We start from the raw sequence: 26719 nt of genomic DNA, 5'->3' as shown, positions 1-26719 counted from the left end.
ATTCTCAGCACAGCCCAAGAAGATGGACCCAGCGAAGGTAGGAAAGCGGTTTGAAAGAAATGAAAAGCATTAAATACAGCATGTTACCTTATGCATATAAAAAAGTTAATGTGCATTGATCATTTGAGCTAAAAAGCATACATGCATGCATTATTTCTAACAGCATAGAATAAATATATTTTTTTTAATCCAGGTTCTGAATGCAGCACAGGACCAGCAAGCAGACTGTTAACGGTTCATACTGGAGAATCATTCATTATTCCGTGTTATTATGACAAGATATATGCAAAACATAAGAAATACTGGTGTTTTGATACAACAGGAGCCTACAATTACTGCTCTATTCTGGCATATGCTAATGAAACCAAAGGAAAAGTGTCAGTAATTGATAATACAGATCAGAGTTTCTTTACTGTTACAATGAATAACCTGCGGTATGAAAACACTGGATCTTATTGGTGTGCCGTGGAGATTGAATGGATATTTAATGTGGATGTTACAGAGCAGCTTCAGCTTACAGTTCAATCAGGTATGAGACGACTTACACATTCAACTGAAAATAAATCTAATTCTGTTCTTCAATGCTCATGACTGCGTGTGTGTGTATGTGTTCAGTTGTGTATCTGGACATGAAGCTGGAGATATCAGTGTTCAGTGTCTCTACAGTTTTGGACATCAGTATAAAACTAAACAGTGGTGCAGATATAAAGATGAGAGATGTTACACAGTGGGGAGGACTGACACATCCCAGAGTTCATCAGTCCAGATCAGTGATGATGATGGGAGAAGATCCTTCACTGTGCTGATGACTGGACTGAGACTGACTGATTCTGGCTGGTACTTCTGCTCTGTAGGAGATCTGCAGCTTCCTGTTGAACTTCATGTCACTGGTAAAACTCACTAATCAGATCCACACAGTGTTTGTTGCTGGACCGTCGAGAGAAAAAGACTATAGTTCTCTATCTTTTCAGTTTCTGATGCCGCTTTAGAAGATCCTGTTTCTGTTTTCGCTGTGACTGAACCAAAACCAGGTAATCCAGACTATAATTATATTCTTTTCTTAATTCTAATTTGACAGCAGTTGTGACCACAGAAGGATTTGTGTTATCTTTTTAAAATAATTCTAATATTATTCTAATAATTAAATAAAAAACATTAAGATTTATGTTTTCTTTCACAAGATTTATTCCATGTTTTCATACGTTTATCTGCATGAAAGAGTTGGTTTTATTGTCTTTGAGCATTTTTTCAGTTTTTTCATGCGGTGCATGTTGTCTTTACTTGTTATTCTTTAGTTTTGTACAACCAGGTAATTCAAACGATCTTAACATTTAATTCAATTTGACATTTATTTTCTATTCCTACCAGCAACAGTGAGCACAGACACCAGCTCTGAGAAGAACATGTTAGTATTAACATGGTTTCATTTTTCACATTCATGAAAACACAGCGTGTGCAACATATTTAACAATCTTTTTTCACAATGTGCCCTAAATCTATGTTCAACACTCACATTTTCATCTTTTTCTCTACCTATTCACCTATTCAGGTGGCACTCAGAGGAGCGTTTCTGTCCGTCACAGAATTAGAGATCACAGGCTGTTCTCACATTTCCCCCGAAGGTCTTCCCCAGGTTTCTAGATAAATATTTGACATGTAAAGCAACTAATCACAGTTCAGTTTGTTTTAAAGACGGTTTAAGGGTGTGATTATCTGAAATCATACTGCAATAATAGACACAAGATGCAGAAATAGACATTTGAATAGTGTGGCAGATTCTAACCATGATTATTTCACAAACGAACTGGAGAAATATGGCATTTTTCTTGTGAATGTATAGTTTACGGACTTAAAAAAAAGTATATGCTTTGATTTGCTGCAGGACTTCAAATGAACACTATGAAATCTGTAATTGAATCTTTTGCAGAATCAGACTGAAAAAGTCTAATTCCTCTATAGATTTAATTCCCGTTTATTTAAGATACTGTATTTTTTTCTTTTTCTCAAATTGTATTCTTTCAGTTATTCATTCATCATTAAGAAGTCATTTTGTGGTCATTAGTTTCAGGTTTCTGTTTGGTTGTTAAAATATCACCCTTAACTGTCCTTTGGGTTCTAGATCTTCAAACTATGTTGCATAGAATCATTAAGTTAGTTGGCTTAGTTAATTTGATAATTAGCTTTAGTAATATGATATACTTACAATGAACCTTTTTAGTCTATCAATAATCTGATGTCTACTTTTTGTCCCACAGATTTAGGAGATAATTTTAGATCTAAAACCCTTGTGAAATAAAAAAAAATTAAATAATATAATTTCAAATAGGCAGGCAGACGGACGGACAAAAAGAAAATAACTGCACATATAAACGACGAGAACCAACAATTAAACAGAAGCAAACTGGAACTTAAATGCACACAGGAATTGACTAAATTAACAAGACACAGCTGACGACAAATTAGACAATTAACAGAAAGTAGGTCACACATGGCACAGGACAAATCAACAACAAAAGAGTCCACGTGTGACAGAATAATGAAATTATTATGGAACCTTTCAGAATCATTACAAAAAAATAATTATAATAAAAAAAAAATAAATAAATAAAAAAAAAAAAAAAAAAAAAAAAAAAAAAAATATATATATATATATATATATATATATATATATATATATATATCTGTGCAATCTATCGCTGGAAATTAAGTGTCCCCAAGTAAGCAAGCCAGAGGCAACAGCACCAAGAAAAAAACCTTGGGAGAAACCAGTTCTCTTCCTAATTAATTTATAATGTAATGTATTTATTTTATTTTTATTTATTGTATGTTTTATTTATTATTTGAAAAATTTTCATTTATATAATTTATTAATTTGCTATAATTGTAATGCATAGTTTAATGCATTTATTTTTGCCTATATTTTATTACACATATGCATATATTTTTTTCTTGTTCTATTTTTATAATATGTGTATGTATCGGAACAGATGCCCAAGCCACCTCAGCTTCTCAATGTGGAGGAGCAGCGGGTCTACCCCAATCTCTTTCCGAGTGACTGAGCTTCTTACCCTAGAGCTTCAATCTCTAAGGGAGCGCACAGCCACCCTATGGAGGAAACTCATTTTGGCCGCTTGTATCCGGGATCTCAGCCTTTCGGTGATGACCATAGGTGAGTGTAGGAACGTAGATCGACCAGTAAATCGAGAGCTTCCTTTCAGCTTAGCTCCTTCTTCACCACGACAGACCGGTACATTGACCGCATTACCAATTCTTCTCTCCAGTACCCTAGCATAGACTTTCCCAGGGAGGCTGAGGAGTGTGATCTCCCTATAGTTGGAGCAAACCCTCCGGTCCCTCTTCTTAAAAAGAGGATCCACCACTCTGGTCTGCCAGTCGAGAGGTACTGTCCCGCGTCTCCACGGGATGCTGCAAAGGCGTGTCAGCCAAGACAGTCCCACAACATCCAGAGACCTGAGGTACTCAGGGCAGTACACAAAGGAGCTTCTTAACTACCTCGGTGACTTCAGCCAGGGTGATGGCCTGGTTCTCCCCTGGCTCCCCGGCATCTGCTTCCTCAGTGGAGGACGCATTGGCGGGATTAAGGAGATCCTCAAAGTATTCCTTCCACCGCCCTACAATGTCCCCAGTCAAAATCAGCAGATTCCCACCCCCACTGTATGCAGTGTTGGCAGGGCACTGCTTCCCCCTCCTGAAGCATCGGACAGTTTGACTGAGTTCTCCGCCGTCTGAGGGCCGTCTGTCAGGCTTCCTCCCCCACCAACAGATCCAACTAATCACCAGGTGGGGATCAGTTGACAGCTCTGCCCGTCTTTACCCGAGTGTCTAAGACATGCGGCCAGAGATAAATGGAACAAACACAAAGTTGATCATCGACCTCCACCCTAAGGTTGTCTTGGTGCCATGTGTACTGGTGCCTTATACTTGAACATGGTGTTTGTTATGGACAGAGTCTCCCAGCAGAACAATAGAGTCCCTGGTCGGAGCACTTTCCAGCACCCCTCTCAGAGACCCCAGTGCTCTGCACTGCCATTTGACCCATAGACATAAATGACAAGTTGAGACCTCCTCCCAACACGAAGGCGCAGGGAGGCGACCCACTCGCTTACTGGGATGAATTCCAACACATGGTGCCGCTGCCTCTTACTGCGGGAAACACCAGAGTAGTGGAGAGTACAGCTCCTTTCGAGGAGATGGGTTCGAGAGCCCCAGCTGCAAGTGGAGGTGAGCCTGACTATCCCTAGTTGGTACCTCTCAACCTCCCGGAGCAACTCAGACTCCTTCTCCCCCAGAGTGGTGACATTCCATGTCCTTAAAACCAGATTCTGTGTCTGGGGATTGGGTTGCCGAGGTCCCCGCCTTCGGCTGCTGCCCAAACCACAAAGCACCGGGCCCTTAAGGTCCCTCCTGCAGTTGGTGGACCCACGGGAGGATATTGTGTTTCTGGATGGCGGGGCCCCATGCAGTTGTGTTGGTTGCATGGTGCCTAAACACGTTACTCCACGCTACTGTTTTTTTTTACAGGTAAATTAACTGGAAGACCCACACAGTGCTGCACTTGTAATACGTGATTCCTGTATATCCGAGATGCTAGATTTTTCCCCCTCAAACTGTACTCTCTCCTCCTAATAAATCTTATAATTTTCACCAGTCTCTGTGTAAGAATTGGGAGCAGTACTGTTGTAACGTCAGTATTTGAGTTTCCTTATTGCCTTTTATAGTAATTAGTTCCTGTTTGTTGTGTGGTTTTTCAACTATCATGTGATCACCTATATCTCTCTTTTTAAGTTCTAGGCCTGCAAGCAGTCTCTGAAAAAAACTGACCCATTTGGTATTAAAGTGATATTCGTTCTCTAGAAATGGGTCAGTTTGTCAGTTCTACAAATGTTAAATGCATTATCATTTCAGAAAGCGGACAACATCTGTGAGCATTTCCTCTTCCTCTAAAATTATAAAGGAAAAGAAAACAGAAGTTGACCAGTTGACCAGTACAGCAGAGAAAAACTCACACTGGAAACATAACATTGCAAGAGCAAATACAATGGTCTTATATGCAAAAGCAAAAATATTGTACATTTCCGTTGGGTTTTGGCTCATTTCAGGTGAGAGTATTTAATATTGTGCCGTGTTTGTTTGTACTGGATCCTGATGATCCTTTTCAAATATCATTTTATGCTGTTAATGTTGTTTTTAACCCGTTTTAAGTTAAGATGGAACAAATTAAGAGATTATTTTTTAATGTTAGACATAATAAAGGTTTGTTTGTTGTTTGTTTAGGTGCTGAAATCTATGATGGTTGGGTAAACAATATAGTAACTGTTCAGACCGGAGGATCTGTCACCATCCCATGTCATTATGATGAGAAATACTCACAGATGAAGAAATACTGGTACTCAGAGATTGATAGATCTAAAACATACACAAACACAACAGAGGAGAATCTGTCAGTAATTGATCATCCTGATCAGAGACTCTTCACTGTGACGATGAGAAACCTGCAGAACAAACACACTGGAAAGTATTACTGTGTTGTGGAGAATGGAGAACCACCACTGGCAAATATAATATACGAGTTTAATCTCGACATTCAGTCTGGTAAGACATTTTGCAGCTGTTTTAATCAAATTCTAATCTCAAATTGACCTTACACATATGTATTTATAATTACAAATAAACACTCTGTGTGTGTGTGTGTGTGTGTTCAGCTCCTGATGTGTCTGTGGTGAACAGCAGTGTATCTGGACATGAAGCTGGAGATATCAGTGTTCAGTGTCTCTACAGTTCTGGATATCAGTATAAAACTAAACAGTGGTGCAGATATAAAGATGAGAGATGTTACACAGTGGGGAGGACTGACACATCCCAGAGTTCATCAGTCCAGATCAGTGATGATGATGGGAGAAGATCCTTCACTGTGCTGATGACTGGACTGAGACTGACTGATTCTGGCTGGTACTTCTGCTCTGTAGGAGATCTGCAGGCTCCTGTTCAGCTTACTGTAATAGAAGAAGGTAAAACGTAATATTGTTTTCAAATGACAAAAACTCAATCCAAAATCAATGCTAGAAATGTTCTGCTCTTACATAATAAATATATATTTTTATTTTGACAGTAAGTGTGAAAACAGACATCGGTGCTGAGAAGGACAAGTTAGTATTACAAAAAATTCCCATTATTGTAATTTATTATTTATTATTATTTATTATTTATCTATACTTTAGCTGGCTTTAATGATTAATAAAATGTTCTGTTTGTCTTTGTGAGTAATGCTCTGGTGAAAGACAAAAAATGTAGACAATTATAAGCGAAGAAATCAAATGAATTGTCTGCGCACAGATGTATCTTCCTGAAAAAATGTTTTAATAAAATAAATGAATAAAAATATCTTCTGGAATAAAAGGTGTACTAAATATAGATAATGTGACAGAAACATTTTAATATTTGCCTATTGATTGTGTTCTATTATATTTTATTTTTCAGATGGCGTTTCTGTCTGCCATAAAACCTTTCTCCACATCAGACTGAAAGATCAGATGATTAGAAAACCATTGATAAAAAGATTTATGTTCTGCTTTTCTGTGTGTGAATGCATTGTCTACAATTTTTAGTTAAATGTATTTTTCTTTTATTCAAACAACATGCAAATAAGCAGCATACCAAATAAAGCTACATCATTTTAGAAAGCAATGTTCATTTTGCATATGAATGTTTATTATTGTTATTTATCTTTATTCTCATATATATACATATACACTTTTTATTAAATGTAGCGGAGTAAAAAGTAAGATAGCATTCTTTTAATTTGAACGTAAAAGTCAAATTTGACCAAAGGGAAAAGAAGAAACACAGGCCATTATGTCTGTGAAGTTAAACACTGCTGGGAAAGAAATCCCATGTTTATAGATATGTATGTGAAGTGACAGATATATATATATATATATAGGGTAAAGGTGTAGAGCAATAACACATACAGTTTGTGCAGTATAAAAAACTTTACACCTGGAGAAGTCTCATAACTTACAAATGCCAACGTGCGTTTGTGTGTGTGTAATAAAACAATACTTATTTTCTCAATCCTTGTTTAACGACAGTTGTAACCAGAAATGGGTTAGTATCTTATTATTAACATTTCGCTATATTAATATTTCTAATTCATATTATTTCTAATTAATATTCAGATTAATATTTTCTCTCAAGGACCTAATCAGATGCTTTTTACAAAATTGTCTTTTTTAATATTTAGTCTATTTTGATGTGTGCTGTTTTAACTTCCTTTCAGTTAGTCAGATTAGAATGAATTATTTATTTGTTGTTTCTAAATGCAGCTCTCATCTTTTCCATTAACAGGTATATATCTTAAAACTTAAACATTATAATCACTTTATGTGTGCTAGACAGAAACTGTGTGTCATCAGCTTGAGTTTGGGTTTATGAGAACAGCTTCTAATTTGCCATTAAACACATGTATGAATAACAGCATTGTTCGTCCAGAAGCTTATTGGTAGTTCAGTATTTACCCAAATACGCACTGTTTCTAGTCCTCGATTCCCATCAGAAGAGATTGCGTTCCTGGATGGCGGGGCTCCATGCAGTTGCGTTGGATGCATGGAGCCTAAACACGCTACTGTTTTTTTTACAGGTGAATTAACTGGAAGATCCACACAGTGCTGCACTTGTAATATCTGATTCCTGAGAAGCAAAATGCTTTCCCCTCAAACTGTACTCTTTTCAGTCATTTCTCCTAATAAATCTTATCATTTTCACCAGTCTCTGTGTAAGAATTGGGAGCAGTACTGATGTAACGTCAGTATTTGAGTTTCCTTATTGCCTTTTATAGTAATTAGTTCCTGTTTGTCGTGTGGTTTTTCAACTATCATGTGATCACCTATATCTCTCTTTTTGAGTTCTAGGCCTGCAAGCAGTCTCTGAAGAAAATTGGTGCATCTTTAGAACAAATATCAGTGTAATAATAAAAGGGTCAGTTTGACAATTTTGCGAATGTTAAATGCATGATTATATCAGTTTAAAATTGTCTATCATTGAAAGCAGATCTATGAGCATTTCCTCTTCCTCTAAGATGATATAGGAAAAGAAAACAGAAGTTGACCAGAAGTACAGATGTGCTGCCGGGAAAAACTCACACAGGAAACATAAGCACGAGCAAACACAATGGTCTCATATGCAAAAGCAAAAATATTCTACATTTCAGTTGGGTTTTGGCTCATTTCAGGTGAGAGTATTTAATATTGTGCCGTGTTTGTTTGTACTGGATCCTGCTGATCATTTTTAAATAACATATTTTATGCTGTTCATGTTGTTTTTAACCTGTTTTAAGTGAAGAAGGAAAAAATTAAGACATTATTTGTTAATGTTTGACATAATAAAGGTTTTAGTGTGTGTGTGTTTAGGTGTTGAACAGTATGATGATTGGCCAAACCATACATTAACTGTTCAGACCGGAGGATCTGTCACCATCCCATGTCATTATGATGAGAAATACACACAGATGAAGAAATACTGGTACTCAAATAATGATAACTTTAAAACATACACAAACACAACAGAGAAGAATCTGTCAGTAATCGATCATCCTGATCAGAGTCTCTTCACTGTGACGATGAGAAACCTGCAGAACAAACACACTGGAGATTATTGTTGTGTTGTGGAGAAAGTAGCAGAACTATCAATAAATATAATATATGACGTTTCTCTCAAAATTCAGTCTGGTAAGACATTTTTGGATTGTTTTAATCAAATTCTAATGTCAAACTGACCTTACACATATGTATTTATAATTACAATGTATGTGTGTGTGTACCTAGTATTTATCACTTTATGGGGACTAAATGTCCCCACAAGGATAGGAATACCAGTAAATTTTAACCTTGTGGGGACATTTTTAGGTCTCCATGAGGAAACAAGCTTATAAAACATACAGAATTAAATTTTTGGAAAAAAGTTTGTACAGCATAAAAACCATTACGCCTATCAAGAGTCCCCATAAAACTTGTAAACATAACGTGTGTGTGTGTGTGTGTGTGTGTGTGTTCAGTTCCTGATGTGTCTGTGGTGAACAGCAGTGTATCTGGACATGAAGCTGGAGATATCAGTGTTCAGTGTCTCTACAGTTCTAGATATCAGTATAAAACTAAACAGTGGTGCAGATATAAAGATGAGAGATGTTACACAGTGGGGAGGACTGACACATCCCAGAGTTCATCAGTCCAGATCAGTGATGATGATGGGAGAAGATCCTTCACTGTGCTGATGACTGGACTGAGACTGACTGATTCTGGCTGGTACTTCTGCTCTGTAGGAGATCTGCAGGCTCCTGTTCATCTCACTGTAATAAAAGAAGGTAAAACGTAATATTGTTTTCAAATGTCAAATACTCAATCCATAATCAATGCTAGAAATGTTCTGCTCTTACATAATAAATATATATTTTTATTTTGACAGTAAGTGTGAAAACAGACATCGGTGCTGAGAAGGACAAGTTAGTATTACAAAAAATTCCCATTATTGTAATTTATTATTTAGCAACATCTATACTTTAGCTGGCTTCAATGATTAATAAATTGTTATGTTAGTCTTTGTAATAATAACAACATATATGAACGCAGATTTAAAAACAATTTGCAAAAAGTGCAGGACAAAAAATTTAGACGATTACAAGAAAGCCAATTATTTGTCTGCACACTGATGTATCTTCCTCAAAAAAATGTTTTAATAAAATATATAAATAAAAATATCTTCTGGAATAAAAGGTGTACTAAATATAGATAATGTGACAGAAACATTTTAATATTTGCCTATTGATTGTGTTCTATTATATTTTATTTTTCAGATGGCGTTTCTGTCTGCCATAAAACCTTTCTCCACATCAGACTGAAAGATCAGATGATTAGAAAACCATTGATAAAAAGATTTATGTTCTGCTTTTCTGTGTGTGAATGCATTGTCTACAATTTTTAGTTAAATGTATTTTTCTTTTATTCAAACAACATGCAAATAAGCAGCATACCAAATAAAGCTACATCATTTTCGAAAGCAATGTTCATTTTGCATATGAATTTTTATTATTGTTATTTATTTTATTATTCATCTGTCATATCAGTATTTTTTCTCATATATGCATATACACTTTTTACTAAATGTAGCGGAGTAAAACGTAAGATAGCATTCTTTTAATTTGAACGTAAAAGTCAAATTTGACCAAAAGGAAAACACAGAAGAAACACAGGCCATTATGTCTGTGAAGTTAAACACTGCTGGGAAAGAAATCCCATGTTTATAGATATGTATGTGAGGTGACAGCACTTCTGTAATACTACTATAATAAACAGTACCTATAATGCTGATAATATGACCCAAACAATAAAATACAACAGAAAAATCACTCAGAAATAAAGGCACAAAAGCTGTCACTTTTCAAAAGGTACATGTTGATACCTAAAAGGTCCATTTTGGTATCTTAGAGATACATATTAGTATTTAAAGTATACATATTTTAACCTAATAAGTACAAAAGTGTCCTTTTTAAAAAGGTACCGCCCCGGTGACAGCTCTTGTGCCTTTATTTCTGAGAGTGTTGAATGAATAATTTCTGTTATTCTCTAATAAGAAATGTTTTAACTGAAAGCTGCTTTTAAATGCTAGCGTGAATTTAAACACAGCGTATTAAAAAAAGGAGCAGGTGGATTTGATCAGACACACACTGCCAATACACGTTTATGTTCAAACAACACACAGAAGTGTATTTTACATGATAGGTCGTCTTTAAAACGAAACTATACTATAAGGAAAAAAAAACATTTGTTATAATAATGCTGATGATGTGTAGTTTGAAAAGCGATGAATTTATGTTGGCGTTATCTCTTGTCATCAGTGGCGTCTAAACGCAGATGATGTCTAAGCACTTGCGGCATTTTGTCTCCTCCATTGCACTTTGTAAAAAAAGCCTTCTTATTTAAATTTTGCACCCGTAAGTAACAGTTATTCTCTAACACAGTGCAAAAAAATGTGTGAAAATTCAGTTAAACACTGTATATAAGATATTTCACTTTTTTTACAGAGGCTGTTTTGTAGTGCTTTTGAACAGCGTAATGAAGAGGCACTGACTTCTGAACAGAAATGTATTTCATATATCATTTCTGATTCATGTCGTATTGAAATCTGTATATACTGTATGATTGTATTTGCTTACGTACGTTGACCACAAAACAGACTAAAAGACTTATGCAGTGACTTACTCCAGTAGTTTCTGTCATCGTGTAGAAGTGCAGAGTTAATAGTTTTAAATAAATTCTCTAAAAGAGGCACATTTCTGACTTTTATAATAAAGCGGGCAGGCTGTTTTGACAAAATCAACCGCATAGAATTAATTCAGGAAATAAGAAACACTGTAACTCAGAATCATCACAATTTTTTTTTTACCAGAAGGACTGTCAGTTTTAAGTTAATTGTTTTTCTTTTGGCGCATTATTAATTTCACTCTATTTTGTGGCTGGCATCCGCTGTATGACGCGCAATTTTGCTAATTCTTAATATTGCATCTGAATAATCTTATGATATCTGAGATGCTGCCGCAGACTCTCCAAATTGTGATTGAAATCTAATATCTATATTAAAATAAAGTCTGTGGAGATGTCGTTATGCATCAATTACATGTACAGAGTAACTATATGAAATAATTTACTGATACAGTCTGTACTTGTACAGTGAGCTAAACATGTTTGTCCTGTCAGTAACATTGGCTGAAAAAAAAACGATCATTATTCATGTTATTATGACAGAAAACACACTGAACACAAGAAACACTGGTGTAAGGTGTAAGGAATATACTATGCTTTATTCTGGCATATGAGTTTCTTTACTGTTGCAAATAATAACCTGCGGTATGAAAACACTGGATCTTATTGGTGTGCTGTGAAGATTGATATGACACAGCAGCTTCATCTCACAGTTCAATCAGGTATGAATGAAGTATTACATTCAAACGAAAAAAAATTGTCGGCAATTGTGGTTTATGAGGACACAAATTTGTTTAATGACACGGGTATGACTGAGGTATTGCAATTTGAAGTTGGTTTACCCATGTCCTTATAATTCAAAAGGCTGAACGGTGTAAATATAAAAAAGCATAAAGTTTCTTGTGTGGGGTAGGTTTAGGTGTAGGTAACACATACAGTTTAATAACCATTACACCTGGAGAGTCCTCATAACTTACAAATGCCAACGTGTGTGTGTGTGTAATAAAACAATACTTATTTTTCTCAATTTCTGACCACAGAGAAATTCAAAAGAAATGGGTTAGTAGCTCATTATTAACATTTCACTTAATATTCAGATTAATACTTTCTCTCAAGGATCTAATAAGCACTGATGTAACGTACGTATTTCAATTTCCTTATTGCCTTTTATAGTAATTAGTTCCTGTTTTTTCAACTATCATGTGATCACCTATATCTCTCTTTTTGAGCTCTAGGTCTGCAAGCAGTCTCTGAAGAAAAATGATGCACCTCTAGAACGAATATCTCTATAATTGACCGGGTCAGTTTGACAATTATGCAAATGTTAAATGCATGATTTTGCATATTGTATCAATTTAAATTTGGCTACCATCGAAAGCAGACAACATCTATGAGCATTTCCTCTTCCTCTAAAATGATACAGGAAAAGAAAACAGAAGTTGACCAGTTGACCAGTACAGCAGAGAAAAACTCACACAGGAAACATAAGCACGAGCAAACACAATGGTCTCATATGCAAAAGCAAAAATATTCTACGTTTCAGTTGGGTTTTGGCTCATTTCAGGTGAGAGTATTTAATATTGTGCCGTGTTTGTTTGTACTGGATCCTGATGATCCTTTTTAAATAACATATTTTATGCTGTTCATGTTGTTTTTAGTGAAGACAAATTAAGAAATTATTTGTTAAAGTTGGACATAATAAAGGTTTGTTTGTTGTTTGTTTAGGTGTTGAAATCTATGATGGTTGGGTAAACAATATAGTAACTGTTCAGACCGGAGGATCTGTCACCATCCCATGTCATTATGATGAGAAATACTCACAGATGAAGAAATACTGGTACTCAGAGATTGATAGATCTAAAACATACACAAACACAACAGAGGAGAATCTGTCAGTAATTGATCATCCTGATCAGAGACTCTTCACTGTGACGATGAGAAACCTGCAGAACAAACACACTGGAAAGTATTACTGTATTGTGGAGAATGGAGAACCACCACTGGCAAATATAATATACGAGTTTAATCTCGACATTCAGTCTGGTACGACATTTTGCAGCTGTTTTAATCAAATTCTAATCTCAAATTGACTTTACACATATGTATTTATAATTACAAATAAACACTTGGTGTGTGTGTGTGTGTGTGTGTGTGTGTGTCAGCTCCTGATGTGTCTGTGGTGAACAGCAGTGTATCTGGACGTGAAGCTGGAGATATCAGTGTTCAGTGTCTCTACAGTTCTGGATATCAGTATAAAACTAAACAGTGGTGCAGATATAAAGATGAGAGATGTTACACAGTGGGGAGGACTGACACATCCCAGAGTTCATCAGTCCAGATCAGTGATGATGATGGGAGAAGATCCTTCACTGTGCTGATGACTGGACTGAGACTGACTGATTCTGGCTGGTACTTCTGCTCTGTAGGAAGGAAACTGAATCCTGTTCATCTCACTGTAACTGAGGCAGAACCAGACAAAGAGAAAAACACGTCAGTATCAATTAAAATTCATGTTTTAAATGTTTATTTTTCAAAAATATGTGCATATTTTTTACTTTGGATGTAGAAATTGTACACAATGTGACACCGTCTTGATAAAATCCATTATATTTTATCTTTCAGATGGAACATGGAGCATTTCTGTCTGTCGCAGAGCTAGATGATTTTTCTCCACATTGACCTGACAGATGAGATGATTAGAAATGTATTGATAATAAGCTTTATGTATTTGCTTGATGCTTAGTCATTGTATACTTAGTAACCATTACAGATAAAGAGCTAATTACAAAATTATTACAAAATTAAAGATCACAAAATTATCAATGATTTTTATAATTATAAGGAATTTCTTTAACCTTTCCTGTAATGGTCATTTCAGCACCTGTCGCCTTCGGCACTCTTAATAAAGCATTTATTTACTCAAGGTCTCGCTTTATTGTGAACGATAGTCCTAAGGACACTCTTTAGCCGTGGCTAAATTCACAATATAGCTGTTACAGATCATCCGGAAGAGGTGTGCGGATCCATATGCAAAGCTTTTATTAAAAGACACGGTCAAAAATAGGCAGGTGTCAGGAAGGTATTATTGGGGCAAGACAAAAAAGTAGTCCAATAACAAATGAGTGAGTGATATTGTTTATCTTCAGCCAGGAGTGACCCTGGAGCACGGGAACCTAAAAAACAAAAGGCCTTTTTACACCTGATCTTAAGAGTATATAAGGAAAGTGACAAAACACTTTCTGTAAGTCAGGTATGCATCTTTTACTCTAGATTGATGTTTTGATAATTGACATGAATTTAATTCTGAATTGGCTTAATTGTTTGCGTAGTTGGCATGATACTACTTTAACTGACTAATAATAATAAATTGTTATATTTGACTTGTTCCGATCTCTTATGAAGTCATTTCTTTCCATTAGATTAATGAGTAGTCTAATATTTCCTCAAAATTGTGGCAGGACTATAGCTGGTGGTGGCCAATCATCCTGAAGTTTTTGGCTGCTTGTAACAATTTCCAGAATAATCAAATATCCAAATTGTATTTTCATGTAAATACCGCTTTTAGCAGTACAAATTGTGTCAAAGCAACTTTGTGAAGCTTAGAAACCTGTGATTCATTTGATTCAAAGCAGTGATTCAGAGCATCAGGTCACAATATTTCAGTAAATAAGCAGTCGTTACAGTATGATATACATGTGAAAATTGCATATTATATGCACGCCAAACATCCGCATGTCAAATATATGCCAAAATCCAATCCATTAGCGTATTATTTATACACATTTTCATGAGACTGGGCTGGTACGGGACACGCTTAACAGTGTTGTTAAAAGTGTACGGAGCTTTATTTTACCTTGCAGTGCAAAATACATTTCTAAATGTCTGTTCAGTAGTCTCTATGTAAAAAACGCCAACATTTTGCAATTGTGCTGCTTCTAATTCAGTGCTAAAAAGCAGTTGCAAATCTTGTATTAAATACTCACATCCCTGCACGAAAATAAAATGTGCAACACTTTATTGTTTCGCTACCAAATTGTTATATATATTTATATATAATTATAATTTATTTACCTTTATTCAACACTTTATTGTTTCGTACCAAATTGTTATATATATTTATATATAATTATAATTTATTTACCTTTATTCAACACTTTATTGTTTCGCTACCAAATTGTTATATATATTTATATATAATTATAATTTATTTAACTTTATTTAATTTTTTTGAACAAATCGTGACCTCAGAGCGTGTGAGTTCACAAACGAAGTATAATCCATGTGCTGATCCATCCAGTTTTATACAGTACAAGGGCGAGAATCAACAACGTTAAGACAGGCAGAGAGTCGGCAACAATAAGGCAGTCGGAGAGGTCACCAAGTTCAAGGGTAATATAAAAGACAGTGGTCAAACAACAGGCAATGGGTCTATACCAGATCGTGAGTCCAAACAGGCCAACAGTCCATCTTATCCTTTGCACAAATGTGCTAAAATGTGCAGTTTTCTTAAATTAATAAGTTCTTATAAATCGGGTGTGAACAAGACTTTCATTGTTTAGTGATCTGGATTTAGGCTTTGAGGGAAAAAAATAAATACTTATTGGATATTTGAGCCAAAGACTTTGTCTCTCTCTTTTGGTTAAAAGAGGATTTGCAATCCGCCTGGTCATCCTCGAAACCAGTTAAAAACAAAGCAAAAATAAATATTTACTGTCAAATTAATATTAGTGATACATAATTAGGGGTCATGTTAAAGAAAGGTAACAGTACTTTTTATGATAGATATTTTTTGCATTGTTTTATCAAACTCTGATGTAATTTTCTTTTATTTTGTGCTCAGGGCCGTCCTTAGTGGGGTGAAAGCTGGTGACTATTATAAGGGTCCGCGGCTGAGTGAATACTGAGTTTGCCTCAAAAAAACATTTATTTATATCTTAAGGGAAAATAAGAAAGAAATCACATGTGCATAAATATATTGGAAGCATCGTCTCTTAAAGTGACCTCACCTAATTTACTGAATACATTTTGGTTTATTTTTACAGTGAAGACTATGCAGTGTTATTTTAGATTTAATTATTCAATTAACAGCAGAAATAAATAAACAGAACAAACACGCAAATGAAACAATGACAAAGAGGGTTGGTTCAACCTGCACCGGGCCACACGAACCCCAGCTACGGCCCTGCTCGTGCTCAAATGTTTTGCTGTTTTGACAGATTATTATGCATTATTTCATTTTTTCAATCAAATAAATACATGATCGAAGTCACATGACCTCTCAAATGTCCAATCATATTTGAGGGCGGAGCAATCATCTGGCAGGAAGTACATTGTGCGAAGACCACGCAAAGGTCAGTTAGAGTTGATATTAAGGAGTTAATAAAATAAGAAAGTTTTGTGTGAGAGGATAGGTTAGGGTAAGGGGGTGAGGAGATAGAAAATACAGTTTGTAAAGCCATTTCACAATTTTTTATATGCATCTAATGATTCATTTAATGAAATGTATCTCAGTTTCTCTTTTGATTTGATTAGGACACATCATGTGGTTTTTTAAAATGGTATTGGGTGTGGATTTAATGTTTTGGCTACGTATTGCAATATATTTTAGTCTAAAGTCTAAAATGAAAAAAATATCCACTTCAGGGCAGTTCAAAAATACTAAATAATAACTGTAACTGTAAAAGAGTACACATTATGGACAAATATTATTAGCCTAACAATTAAACATGACGGTTTTCGTGTGGTTTTATCATGTTCATATTTGTGTCAAATTCATGGCTGGTATAGAAAATGTTGTTCAGCCCTTCGCAGTAAATGGAGATCTATGCTCAGACTTTATATATTATTTCAAATATTTGAACAGTAACTGTATTGCTGTTGTTACTGTTAACATATATTCACAAATAAAGCCTGTAAGTAAAATAGTCATTTAAGATTGTTGTAGTGTGAGGTTGCTGGCTGCAAACTGTCTAAATTTGCTCACTTGGTGCTGATGTGGTTTAAGGCGATATTTCTTCTCTTCCTCTGAATCAAGCAGAAACAGAGACACAGCTAGAAGTGAACAGATCCTCTCATACACATGTACTCCACTGTAGACATGATTTACCTTCTGGTTCTCTCTGGGATTTTACTTCACATCTCAGGTAAAACACAGGTGACTTTAACTATTGTATTAATGTGTTTAATGTGAATTCTTTAGGCTAGTAATTCTAGAGTATAGCTACTTTTCCGTAATGCCCAGTTTATGTATGTTTATGTTATTCACTGAACTTCATCTTGTCTGCAGATGCTGGATCTGGGATGAATATCGGAGTGAAATCTGGATCACCTGGCATTATTCCCTGTCTATATGATAAAAAATATGAAGGAAATCGTAAATACTGGTGTATGGGGTATTCTTGGTCTACTTGCAGTATATTAAAATATGCAAAGCAAACCTTATTTTTGAACGGGGCTTAATGGGTCAGGAAAATATTCCCTCACTGATTATCCAGCCCAGAGTATTTTTACAGTGCAGTGGAAGAATCTGCAGACCTCAGACTCTGGATATTACTGGTGTGCTGTGGAGATCGGTGACCATAACACCCTAGACTACAGATATTCTCTGTATCTGACCGTACAATCAGGTGAGAATAAGGTGTCCTTCTGAACTGCATCTGGCACCTATTAAACTGTATTTAATTACTGAGATATATCATTATTTTTCGAATTATCAATATAGTTCTTATGAACTATTCAGATCGATGCAGAAACAAGGGAACAATACTCATATACTGTAAACTATTGTGGATAAATACTGTTACATAATTGTTTAAAATTTGTACTGATTTCAAATGAAGGTTTTCGCTCTTCTCCTACCTGATCTCATGAAAGTGCGTATATAATAGTGCGGCAAATCAAAAATAAATTTGTAATATTGATGCGCAAAAATGGACTTTGGTGTGTATATGATACTCCAATTGTGAAGTAAATGTGTGTATAAAACTGCTTATATTTATATATATATATATATATATATATATATATATATATATATATATATATATATATATATATATATATATATATATACCTTATCTTTTTTGTTTGAATTTGCTTACAATTATACAGTAAAAAAGTTGTCGACCTTTTGTCTGTGACCTTACACATATGTATTTATAATTACAAATAAACACTCTGTGTGTGTGTGTGTGTGTGTGTTCAGTTCCTGATGTGTCTGTGGTGAGCAGCAGTGTATCTGGACATGAAGCTGGAGATATCAGTGTTCAGTGTCTCTACAGTTCTAGATATCAGTATAAAACTAAACAGTGGTGCAGATATAAAGATGAGAGATGTTACACAGTGGGGAGGACTGACACATCCCAGAGTTCATCAGTCCAGATCAGTGATGATGATGGGAGAAGATCCTTCACTGTGCTGATGACTGGACTGAGACTGACTGATTCTGGCTGGTACTTCTGCTCTGTAGGAGATCTGCAGGCTCCTGTTCAGCTTACTGTAATCAAGGCAAAACCTGGTAAAGGTTAATCAATGATCAACAAAGACTTTGCTTCTGGATAACAAAAACATTTTTTACTGAGCTTGTTCTTTTCCTGTGTTTGACAGTATTTGTGACCATACAAACCAGTACCGTGGAGGACACGTCAGTAATTTAATTATTACGATTCTTTAACATTTAAGAAATGCAGCAACAAGTCATTGTGCAATATAATTATTTTTTGTGGGCTCCCACACACGAACTACATGTGACACCGGAATATATCTCATATTATATATATCTAATTTCTCACCAGAATAATATTCTCATATTTGTCCGTTGAAGGTGTGCACTTGTGTTTCATCTTTCAGATCGCATGCGGAGCGTTTCTGTCTGCCACAGAACTAGAGGAGATCTTTTCCACATTGATCAGATGATTATAAAAGTTTTGATAATAAAATGTATCTTCTGTCTTTACCTTATAGTTTTTCAGCAGACTAGACTTAAAAGAGTGTGGAATGCATTGGGCATCTGTGTTTGCTAAATGTCGTTTTTGTTCAAATGTCACTTATTCACGTAAATGGCAGATTTTTCAGATTTCTAATAAAAACCTTATTTTTTGAACGGGGCTTAATGAATTTTGGCACTACCTCTGAGTCCTGCAGACTTTTTTTTGATGCAGCCTACAAATGCACCCTTCGTAGGATGCAGCCTTCGGTTTGAGAAACGCCCAAGGAAGAATATATGAGAAAAAAAATGGTCACATGTCGTCATCTCGGAATTACGGTAATTACGACATGGCATCGTAACAGCCATTTTCATTTTTGATTTTGCAGAAATGAAACTGTGATTCTCAAGAATATCATTAATGAAACAAAAGGCGCAGAAAAACCACAAAAGTACTACTAATAATGAAATAATTAAGGCTTAATCTAATTCTAAAACCTATAGGCTGAACTGCATAAACATAGGGCTTTTTTATTTTGTTGAAAACACCATTTTTCAAGATCAAGTCCACCAACGTTAATCTAGTCTCTGCATATCAGTTACTGGAATGATTGACAATATAAGTGCCTTATGTTCTGTATTAAAGATAAATAAAAGTTTCAAATTTTCATGCATGTTCATGTTAGATATGTTTTAACTTATATTTCAAGATGCACAATAGCCATGACTGAACCCCCAAATGATCCTCAAGCGCTCCAGCAATAAAAGCTGCCCACTGCTCCTGCTATATACTGATGTTTACATATTTTGAATGTTATTTCCAGCAATAAATTAAAAAATAAGCATCTGTTCTGAAGACGTCTGATCAGTAGTCCGGTCTGTCCATTAGTCATTACGCTGCTTCTAATTAAATGACTGAAATAGGTTGTAAAAGTACAAAATAGTCGAGTCAAGTGTACACTTTTAAAAGACAAGATCAAACACTCAGTTACTTCACTTTTAACTTTTCAGTTAAAGGCATCAAATGTCATTGTCCAGCTCAGTTCATAAACACTCGTCTTGCTCAAATAAATTATGCAAAACTTTCTTTACTGTTATGCGTGATATCGAATTTAACCTACAGTGGAAGTTTTTCTGGTAACACTTTCCATGAAGCCTGTTTTTCTAAACCTGTTCTTAAGGCATTCTAATGAATGCATTATAAAAATGGTATAATGCATTGTAACATCTCACGTAATAAATCATCTACTTTTATAATGGACTATAACATATCTTGACATTGATTAAGATCTACACAGTACCTTATCTTGTGAGTGGTCAGGTGCTGAGTGTTATTTGAGTGATTCCTGTGAGGTTAATATTGATACAGTATATTATAAAGTTGTTTATAATGCAACATGCATTCATTATAATGCCTTAAGAATACCCTTATAAATACAGGCTTTATAGAAAGTGTTACCTTTTATTTCAAGATTTTTAGGGTGCATGATTTCCTGAACATAGCGCTTGATTGGATACGTTTATCTTCTGTGAGTTAAGCGTACAGAGGGTACAGAGGGTACTGGTTTTCACACCTTCTGCTATTCCTTCCTGTTTTGTGCTCACACTCTCACGTGGTCATGACTGCAAGAGCAGAAAAACAGTAATTAACAGACTTTTATTGCCCTGTTCAGTAAATTAATATAGCCAACAACAACTGAAGAAAACTGATATTAATTTGAATTCAGAGCCGTCAAGGTTTACGGCAGGCTGCAGATAAAAAATGTTGGTATGTAAGATTATTTGGTATGTCAGAAGAAGGATTAATGTAATTGAGAAATATAACGCGTCATGTTAATAATTGTGACTGATAAAATTTAGTATGATATTAAACAGATATGTAAATAAATGTGTGATATATAACAACAGAAGTATGGAAGAGGATCGGTTATAATATCTCTCTCACAGGGGCCCTTGAGGTCCACCTCACTGCGGAGTTTAGAAGGTCTGGTGCTTTGTGAACTGAAAACCTCGTTTAGTCTGGAGGGGCCGAGCCGAGAACTCTTCTCGGTTCTCAAGATGTTTATAAGAGGGTGAAACAGGGAAGTGTAACAGTTCCTACAAACACAGTCAAACGACTCAATACAGGAAGAGAAACTTACACAATGGCATACGAAAAGACACAAATATTCTACATTTCACTCGGGTTTTGGCTCATTTTAGGTGAGTATTTAATGTTTTTGGGTTTTATTGGATTGTGTTTATAACGCCACATTTTATGCTGAGCTGTATGTCTTGCTTTTATTGTGTTTTTTGTGAAGACCAAACAAATTAAGAAGTGAAACATTATTAATTCTGGACATGATAAAGGTTTGTTTGTTGTTTGTTTAGGTGTTGAAAGCTATGATGGTTGGGTAAATCATACAGTAACTGTTCAGACCGGAGGATCTGTCACCATCCCATGTCATTATGATGAGAAATACACACTGATGAAGAAATACTGGTACTCAGAGATTGATAACTTTAAAACAAACACAAACACAAGAGAGAAGAATCTGTCAGTAATTGATCATCCTGATCAGAGTCTCTTCACTGTGACGATGAGAAACCTGCAGAACAAACACACTGGAAAGTATTACTGTGTTGTGGAGAATGGAGAACCACCACCGGCAAATATAATATACGAGCTTCATCTTGACATTCAGTCTGGTACGACATTTTGCAGCTGTTTTAATCAAATTCTAATCTCAAATTGACTTTACACATTTATAATTACAAATAAACACTATATGTCTGTGTGTGTGTGTGTGTGTGTGTGTGTGTGTGTGTTCAGTTCCTGATGTGTCTGTGGTGAGCAGCAGTGTATCTGGACGTGAAGCTGGAGATATCAGTGTTCAGTGTCTCTACAGTTCTAGATATCGTTATGAAGTCAAACAGTGGTGCAGATATAAAGATGAGAGATGTTACACAGTGGGGAGGACTCACACATCCCAGAATTCATCAGTCCAGATCAGTGATGATGATGGGAGAAGATCCTTCACTGTGCTGATGACTGGACTGAGACTGACTGATTCTGGCTGGTACTTCTGCTCTGTGGGAAACAAACTGAATCCTGTTCATCTCACTGTAACTGAGGCAGAACCAGACAAAGAGAAAAACACGTCAGTATTCAAACATTCCTCATTGCTGTCTCTCCTCTCAGAATTATTCTGTATTTGGTCTGCATTTTGCTGTCATGCATAACCTCCTCAGTTTCTTTGCTTTTTACTCTACCAATAATTTCCTCAATGCCTTTGTTAATTTTTTTCTCTGTTTTTACATTTTTTTAATCTTTGCAGAAATGACTTAGGACATCACAAGAACAATAATCCAACTAAAGCCGCTGACAAACCACCGCATCTGTATTGTTTCAAATAAAATAAAGCTTAAACTAATTCTGCAATGATTAGGCAGAAATGCATAAATTCTACATAAACTGAGTTAAATTAAATTCTTTGAACGTTTATTTCAAATATAACTTATTTTCTGGTGCTATATATGCAGCTAAATTATTCCCATATCATTTTTTGGACTCTTTGAATGAAAAGATGTTGAAATGATTCTTTATGTCCCACAGAAATGATGTCCTCCTGAATGTGTGGCTTCCAGTTTCCGCTGCGCTTCTGCTGTTATTGATTCTGCTCTGTGTTTTCATATGGAGATGGAAAGTGAGACAGAGACACAGTCAGTTTTTATTTGTTTTCAAATTCATTTAATTCAATCGCACTTTCAAACTTTTTTCTACAGCACTCAACAATTCTGTTAATTCGTTATTGTTTCTCCTTTTTATTTTAAATGAAGAGCAAGATAAAAAGCAAATCGGAGAGAGAAATGGCAGCAGAACCACCGACACAGTAAGTGCTTCAACTTTATGGTTATAAAGATGTATGACAGCATTTTAGTTTTTTTCACTTGCTAAAACACACTTTATGAAATCTTGCTCCATTTTTTGAAACCAATAAACACAAAACCTCATCTTTAAGCACTATTTACAAAATCTCTGATTCCTCTCGCAAAATGAAACTTTCGCCTCAAAAGCTCAAAGTGCCTCAAAGTTCTGTGAACTATATAAATAAATTCAAGTTGAAGTTGATTTATTAATATTAATAACATCACAGTATCTGTAGTTAAAAATGGTTAAATGCAGGGGAAATCCTGCCCATACCAAGCTAGTTCATTTATTAAATGATTACTGGTATTCAGGAACTGTGAATAAATTACAGCATAATAATAATAATAATAATAATAATAATAATAATAATAATAATAATAATAATAATAATAATATATGGCTATAATAATATTCTCAGCAACAAATAAAATAAAAAATAAAATAAAAATATATATTTCAGAAATGTGTCTAAACTTTTAGTTTAGTAAACAAAAACTTAAACTTAAATTAAAAAGGTTTTTTTATTTGACCTCCAACATGAATTTTGTCTAGAGCAAATTCACATTTACATTTTCTTTCATGTACTGTCGCATTTTCTCGTTTCTAAACTTGACTTGATTGCTATTTGATTACAGGTCACTTGACAATTTTTAACAGATATAATACACATTCCTTGTCATAGATATATATGGAATATACTAGTGTGTGACATGTTTTGATAATTGAATGTACACACTATGAAAAAATGTTTAAAGTTTGCGAATTTCACTGAGAATCAAGCAAGCAAACGCATTTAATTATTCAGCAAAACTGTATTAGTATTTACTCTTTATGTGCCAAAACATGCAGAGATTGTTCAGATATGTGTACAAAAATCACACGAAAGCAACCGAGAAATATACAACACTGCCTTTTTGTCTCCCTCTTCTGATGCTAAGTGCTAAGATCCGCTTAAACAATGTATTATTTTCTCCTTCTCATATAAAATGCATTAAATGAACTTCTATTAAATGTGTCATATAGTAATTTCTTGATATTTTTCTGTATTGTTGCATGAAATGCAGATCTTCTCTAAACCCGAAGATCCCGTGATATACAGCACTATAAATGATGAAAACCCAAATGTGAGTGGACCAGTCATGCACCGATTCATTGAAATATAAGGCATGAATATATTCTGCGTATTTATTTATCTCTTTCTCCACAGGATCCCAACGAGCTCATAACCACCTACAGTACTATTGATCACGTTCCTGAGAGTGAAGCAGTAGGTTTTTACAAAAAAATAGGTTTTATAAAAAAAAAAATTACATCACTTGTTTATGGCACTGCTGGCAATTAACCAAAATGATCTCACACTTCCAGAAACCTCCAGCAGCGACAATATACAGCTCTGTGGCTCCACACCAACAACAACAATGAGAAGAACGCAGGAACAGATCGTCACACAAACTTCTTTTCGCAGATATTTCGGTTTATTTAACAAATCCCCAAACGCCGAATGCCCTCGTGCAGTGTACGTCTTCATTTTTTCATATTTTCATTTACACAGTGGTTGTGAACTGCTTGAAACGTTTCGTCTTCGAAAGGGCTCGTGTGAACTGACGTGAGAGTCAAAAACAGAAAGGATTCATCATTCATAACTGCGTCTTACTTGCTTATCCTGAGAAACTGGAATTCGTTTTAATTCATTCGCAATTTATGCTCTAGTCTCTCTGTTTCATTTAGTCACTGTAAAAATGTATTTCATCGTATTTGTTGAAAATTTTAGCTTGAGTCTTGGTTTACTTTAAAAACAATAAATATTTAATAAACATATTTAGCTGTAAAATAGTAAATAAAGCGCAAGCCTTTGTCGAGTCGTTGCTTAGGCCTTCATCACTTGTAGTTTATTTTAGTTGACTGTGCACTTTATCACTTTTGTCACAGGAACCAACGCAGCCACAATGCGTTTAAAACTGTGCTTAAATTTGAAAGTAGTTGTATATCTATTTTTTTTTTCATGCATTTCTAAGTGGACTATGACCTGAATGTGTGTACTGTTTCAGGTCGAACACACCTCTTGTGTTTGCATTCCCCCGTTTCTGTTCTCTGTTAATCATTTCATTCAGGTGTGTGTCGTTTAATTAAGTCGTTACCTCCTCATTATAAGTTCATGTTCATTCAGTGCAAGTTTGTCGGGTCTCGGCGGCGTGTGGTTGCTGTCTGCCCGAGTTTCATCTTCTGTAAATTATTCATTGATATATATCATCACGACAATAAGCTTATTACAGTTTTTCTCGATTGCTTAAAACACGTTTCTTGCCTCATTTTCTAAAAACAGTAAAAAACTCATTCAAAGTCAACGTCTCGGACCAATTCTCCAAACATCCCATTTTCAGACCAAAATGAAGCTCTATGTTCAAAACCGTTTACTTTTGCTTAGCATCAATCTTGCTTCTCGTGGTTCTCCCTGCCACAAAAACCTTTTCACATGAACACAAAAGATACTATCAGTGTATACATTGGCAATTTTCTGTTTAAAAAAGAAATATGTTCTGCCTCATGCCGTTTGTGGTCTGGGTCAGGTTCACATCACAGGCTTGTACTGGCGTCTTAATTCAGAGACGTTGATTAAGGGAATCGGTTTTTAATTGTTTCATTTAGAAATTATGCAGCATTTTTGGTGTATTTTTTTGTTCTATTGTCAGTCACAGCATGTCAGAAAACACCTTTTGTGGTCATGTAAGTTAGACTAGTAAAGGTTAAACTATTGCAGAAATGTTATTTATATTAAGGGTTTAAAATTAAGTCTTGTTTAATATCATAAAGGCCTATTTTTGGCAGCAGAAATCTATCATTTATCATTTCATATTAAGTGTAATAATGCAGTTGCAAGCAAGGTCATTGATATGACAACTAAAAACAACTAAATAATACAATTAATTTAATTAAAATAATAAACTTTGCAAAATCTCTGAAGATTTATAATCACATTCATATATATAATTTTTTTAGATCACCAGGCTATAAACACAAATCATCACAAATCATGACTTCCTGTTTCACAGCGATATAAATACGAGGTGGCAAATTATCTTTGTCATCCATCGCAACGGAAAAAATAACAATGTAATAACAGTTCTGTTGTGCAGCAACCATTTGTCGAGCTTTACAAATTATGAAGTCGAGAAAATATTCATAAAACAAATAAACTTATGAAAACATTCAAGCTAAAGCACTGAACATCGCCATTTCCACCATCAGGACAGTACACCATTAAAATCAACATAAAATATTTGCAAAAAACTATTGAATAAAAGGGTGCCGTTAATTGTGTCCAATGTGTAACATTTCTTTTATAATGAGATTTCCTTTCCGTTACACTTTAATGAAAGTTAAAGTTTTATTTTTTATAAAAGATCTAAATGATTAACAGTGCAGATTTTCAAAGGCTTTTTTGTTTCTAGCTACAAAGGGTACCAATAATGTAGATGCATGAAGACTGGAAACACAATGTTAAACTGAAATTAATCTGCGTGCTGGTTTAATTTAAACCCCAATTTAGTCCTGAAGTAGTTCTAGTCTTCCTCCGGGAAATCAGCCTATTAAAATCTGGACTGTACTAAGTCTGAG

General features: G+C 35.0%; 3 protein-coding genes and 1 pseudogene across 4 annotated transcripts; all 4 read left to right on the top strand.

Moving 5' to 3' along the window:
• The first annotated feature begins 4853 nt into the window (after positions 1 to 4853).
• LOC122323012 (polymeric immunoglobulin receptor-like) lies at positions 4854 to 10062 on the top strand. Its single transcript, XM_043216626.1, has 7 exons — positions 4854 to 5120; positions 5296 to 5613; positions 5724 to 6029; positions 7674 to 7682; positions 9071 to 9376; positions 9478 to 9514; positions 9866 to 10062. The coding sequence occupies exons 1-7, from the start codon at positions 4910 to 4912 to the stop codon at positions 9885 to 9887; spliced, it is 1209 nt and encodes a 402-aa protein (XP_043072561.1). The 5' UTR covers positions 4854 to 4909; the 3' UTR covers positions 9888 to 10062.
• Positions 10063 to 12678: 2616 nt separating this feature from the next.
• LOC122322922 (polymeric immunoglobulin receptor-like) lies at positions 12679 to 14193 on the top strand. Its single transcript, XM_043216535.1, has 4 exons — positions 12679 to 12834; positions 12996 to 13313; positions 13433 to 13760; positions 13893 to 14193. Exons 1-4 carry the CDS (start codon positions 12774 to 12776, stop codon positions 13927 to 13929), a joined length of 744 nt encoding a protein of 247 aa, XP_043072470.1. The 5' UTR covers positions 12679 to 12773; the 3' UTR covers positions 13930 to 14193.
• Positions 14194 to 17289: 3096 nt separating this feature from the next.
• On the top strand, positions 17290 to 19370 carry LOC122322884 (annotated as a pseudogene).
• Positions 19371 to 20826: 1456 nt separating this feature from the next.
• Positions 20827 to 25397, top strand: LOC122363017 (CMRF35-like molecule 8). 2 transcript variants are annotated; one of them, XM_043264883.1, is made up of 10 exons: positions 20827 to 20962; positions 21142 to 21396; positions 21565 to 21882; positions 22007 to 22334; positions 22512 to 22574; positions 22790 to 22896; positions 23014 to 23066; positions 24157 to 24228; positions 24312 to 24371; positions 24470 to 25397. In XM_043264883.1, exons 2-10 carry the CDS (start codon positions 21339 to 21341, stop codon positions 24524 to 24526), a joined length of 1116 nt encoding a protein of 371 aa, XP_043120818.1. In that variant the 5' UTR covers positions 20827 to 20962; positions 21142 to 21338; the 3' UTR covers positions 24527 to 25397. The 2 variants fall into 2 exon arrangements, with proteins under 2 accessions (XP_043120818.1, XP_043120828.1); XM_043264893.1 differs by lacking the exon at positions 22512 to 22574 and having other exon boundaries at positions 20837 to 20962; positions 24169 to 24228.
• The last annotated feature ends 1322 nt before the right edge of the window (positions 25398 to 26719 follow it).

This window comes from Puntigrus tetrazona, chromosome 2 (assembly GCF_018831695.1).
Source record: "Puntigrus tetrazona isolate hp1 chromosome 2, ASM1883169v1, whole genome shotgun sequence".
In the NCBI taxonomy this organism is placed as follows: domain Eukaryota; kingdom Metazoa; phylum Chordata; class Actinopteri; order Cypriniformes; family Cyprinidae; genus Puntigrus; species Puntigrus tetrazona.
This window is presented reverse-complemented; position numbering and strand designations above follow the sequence as displayed.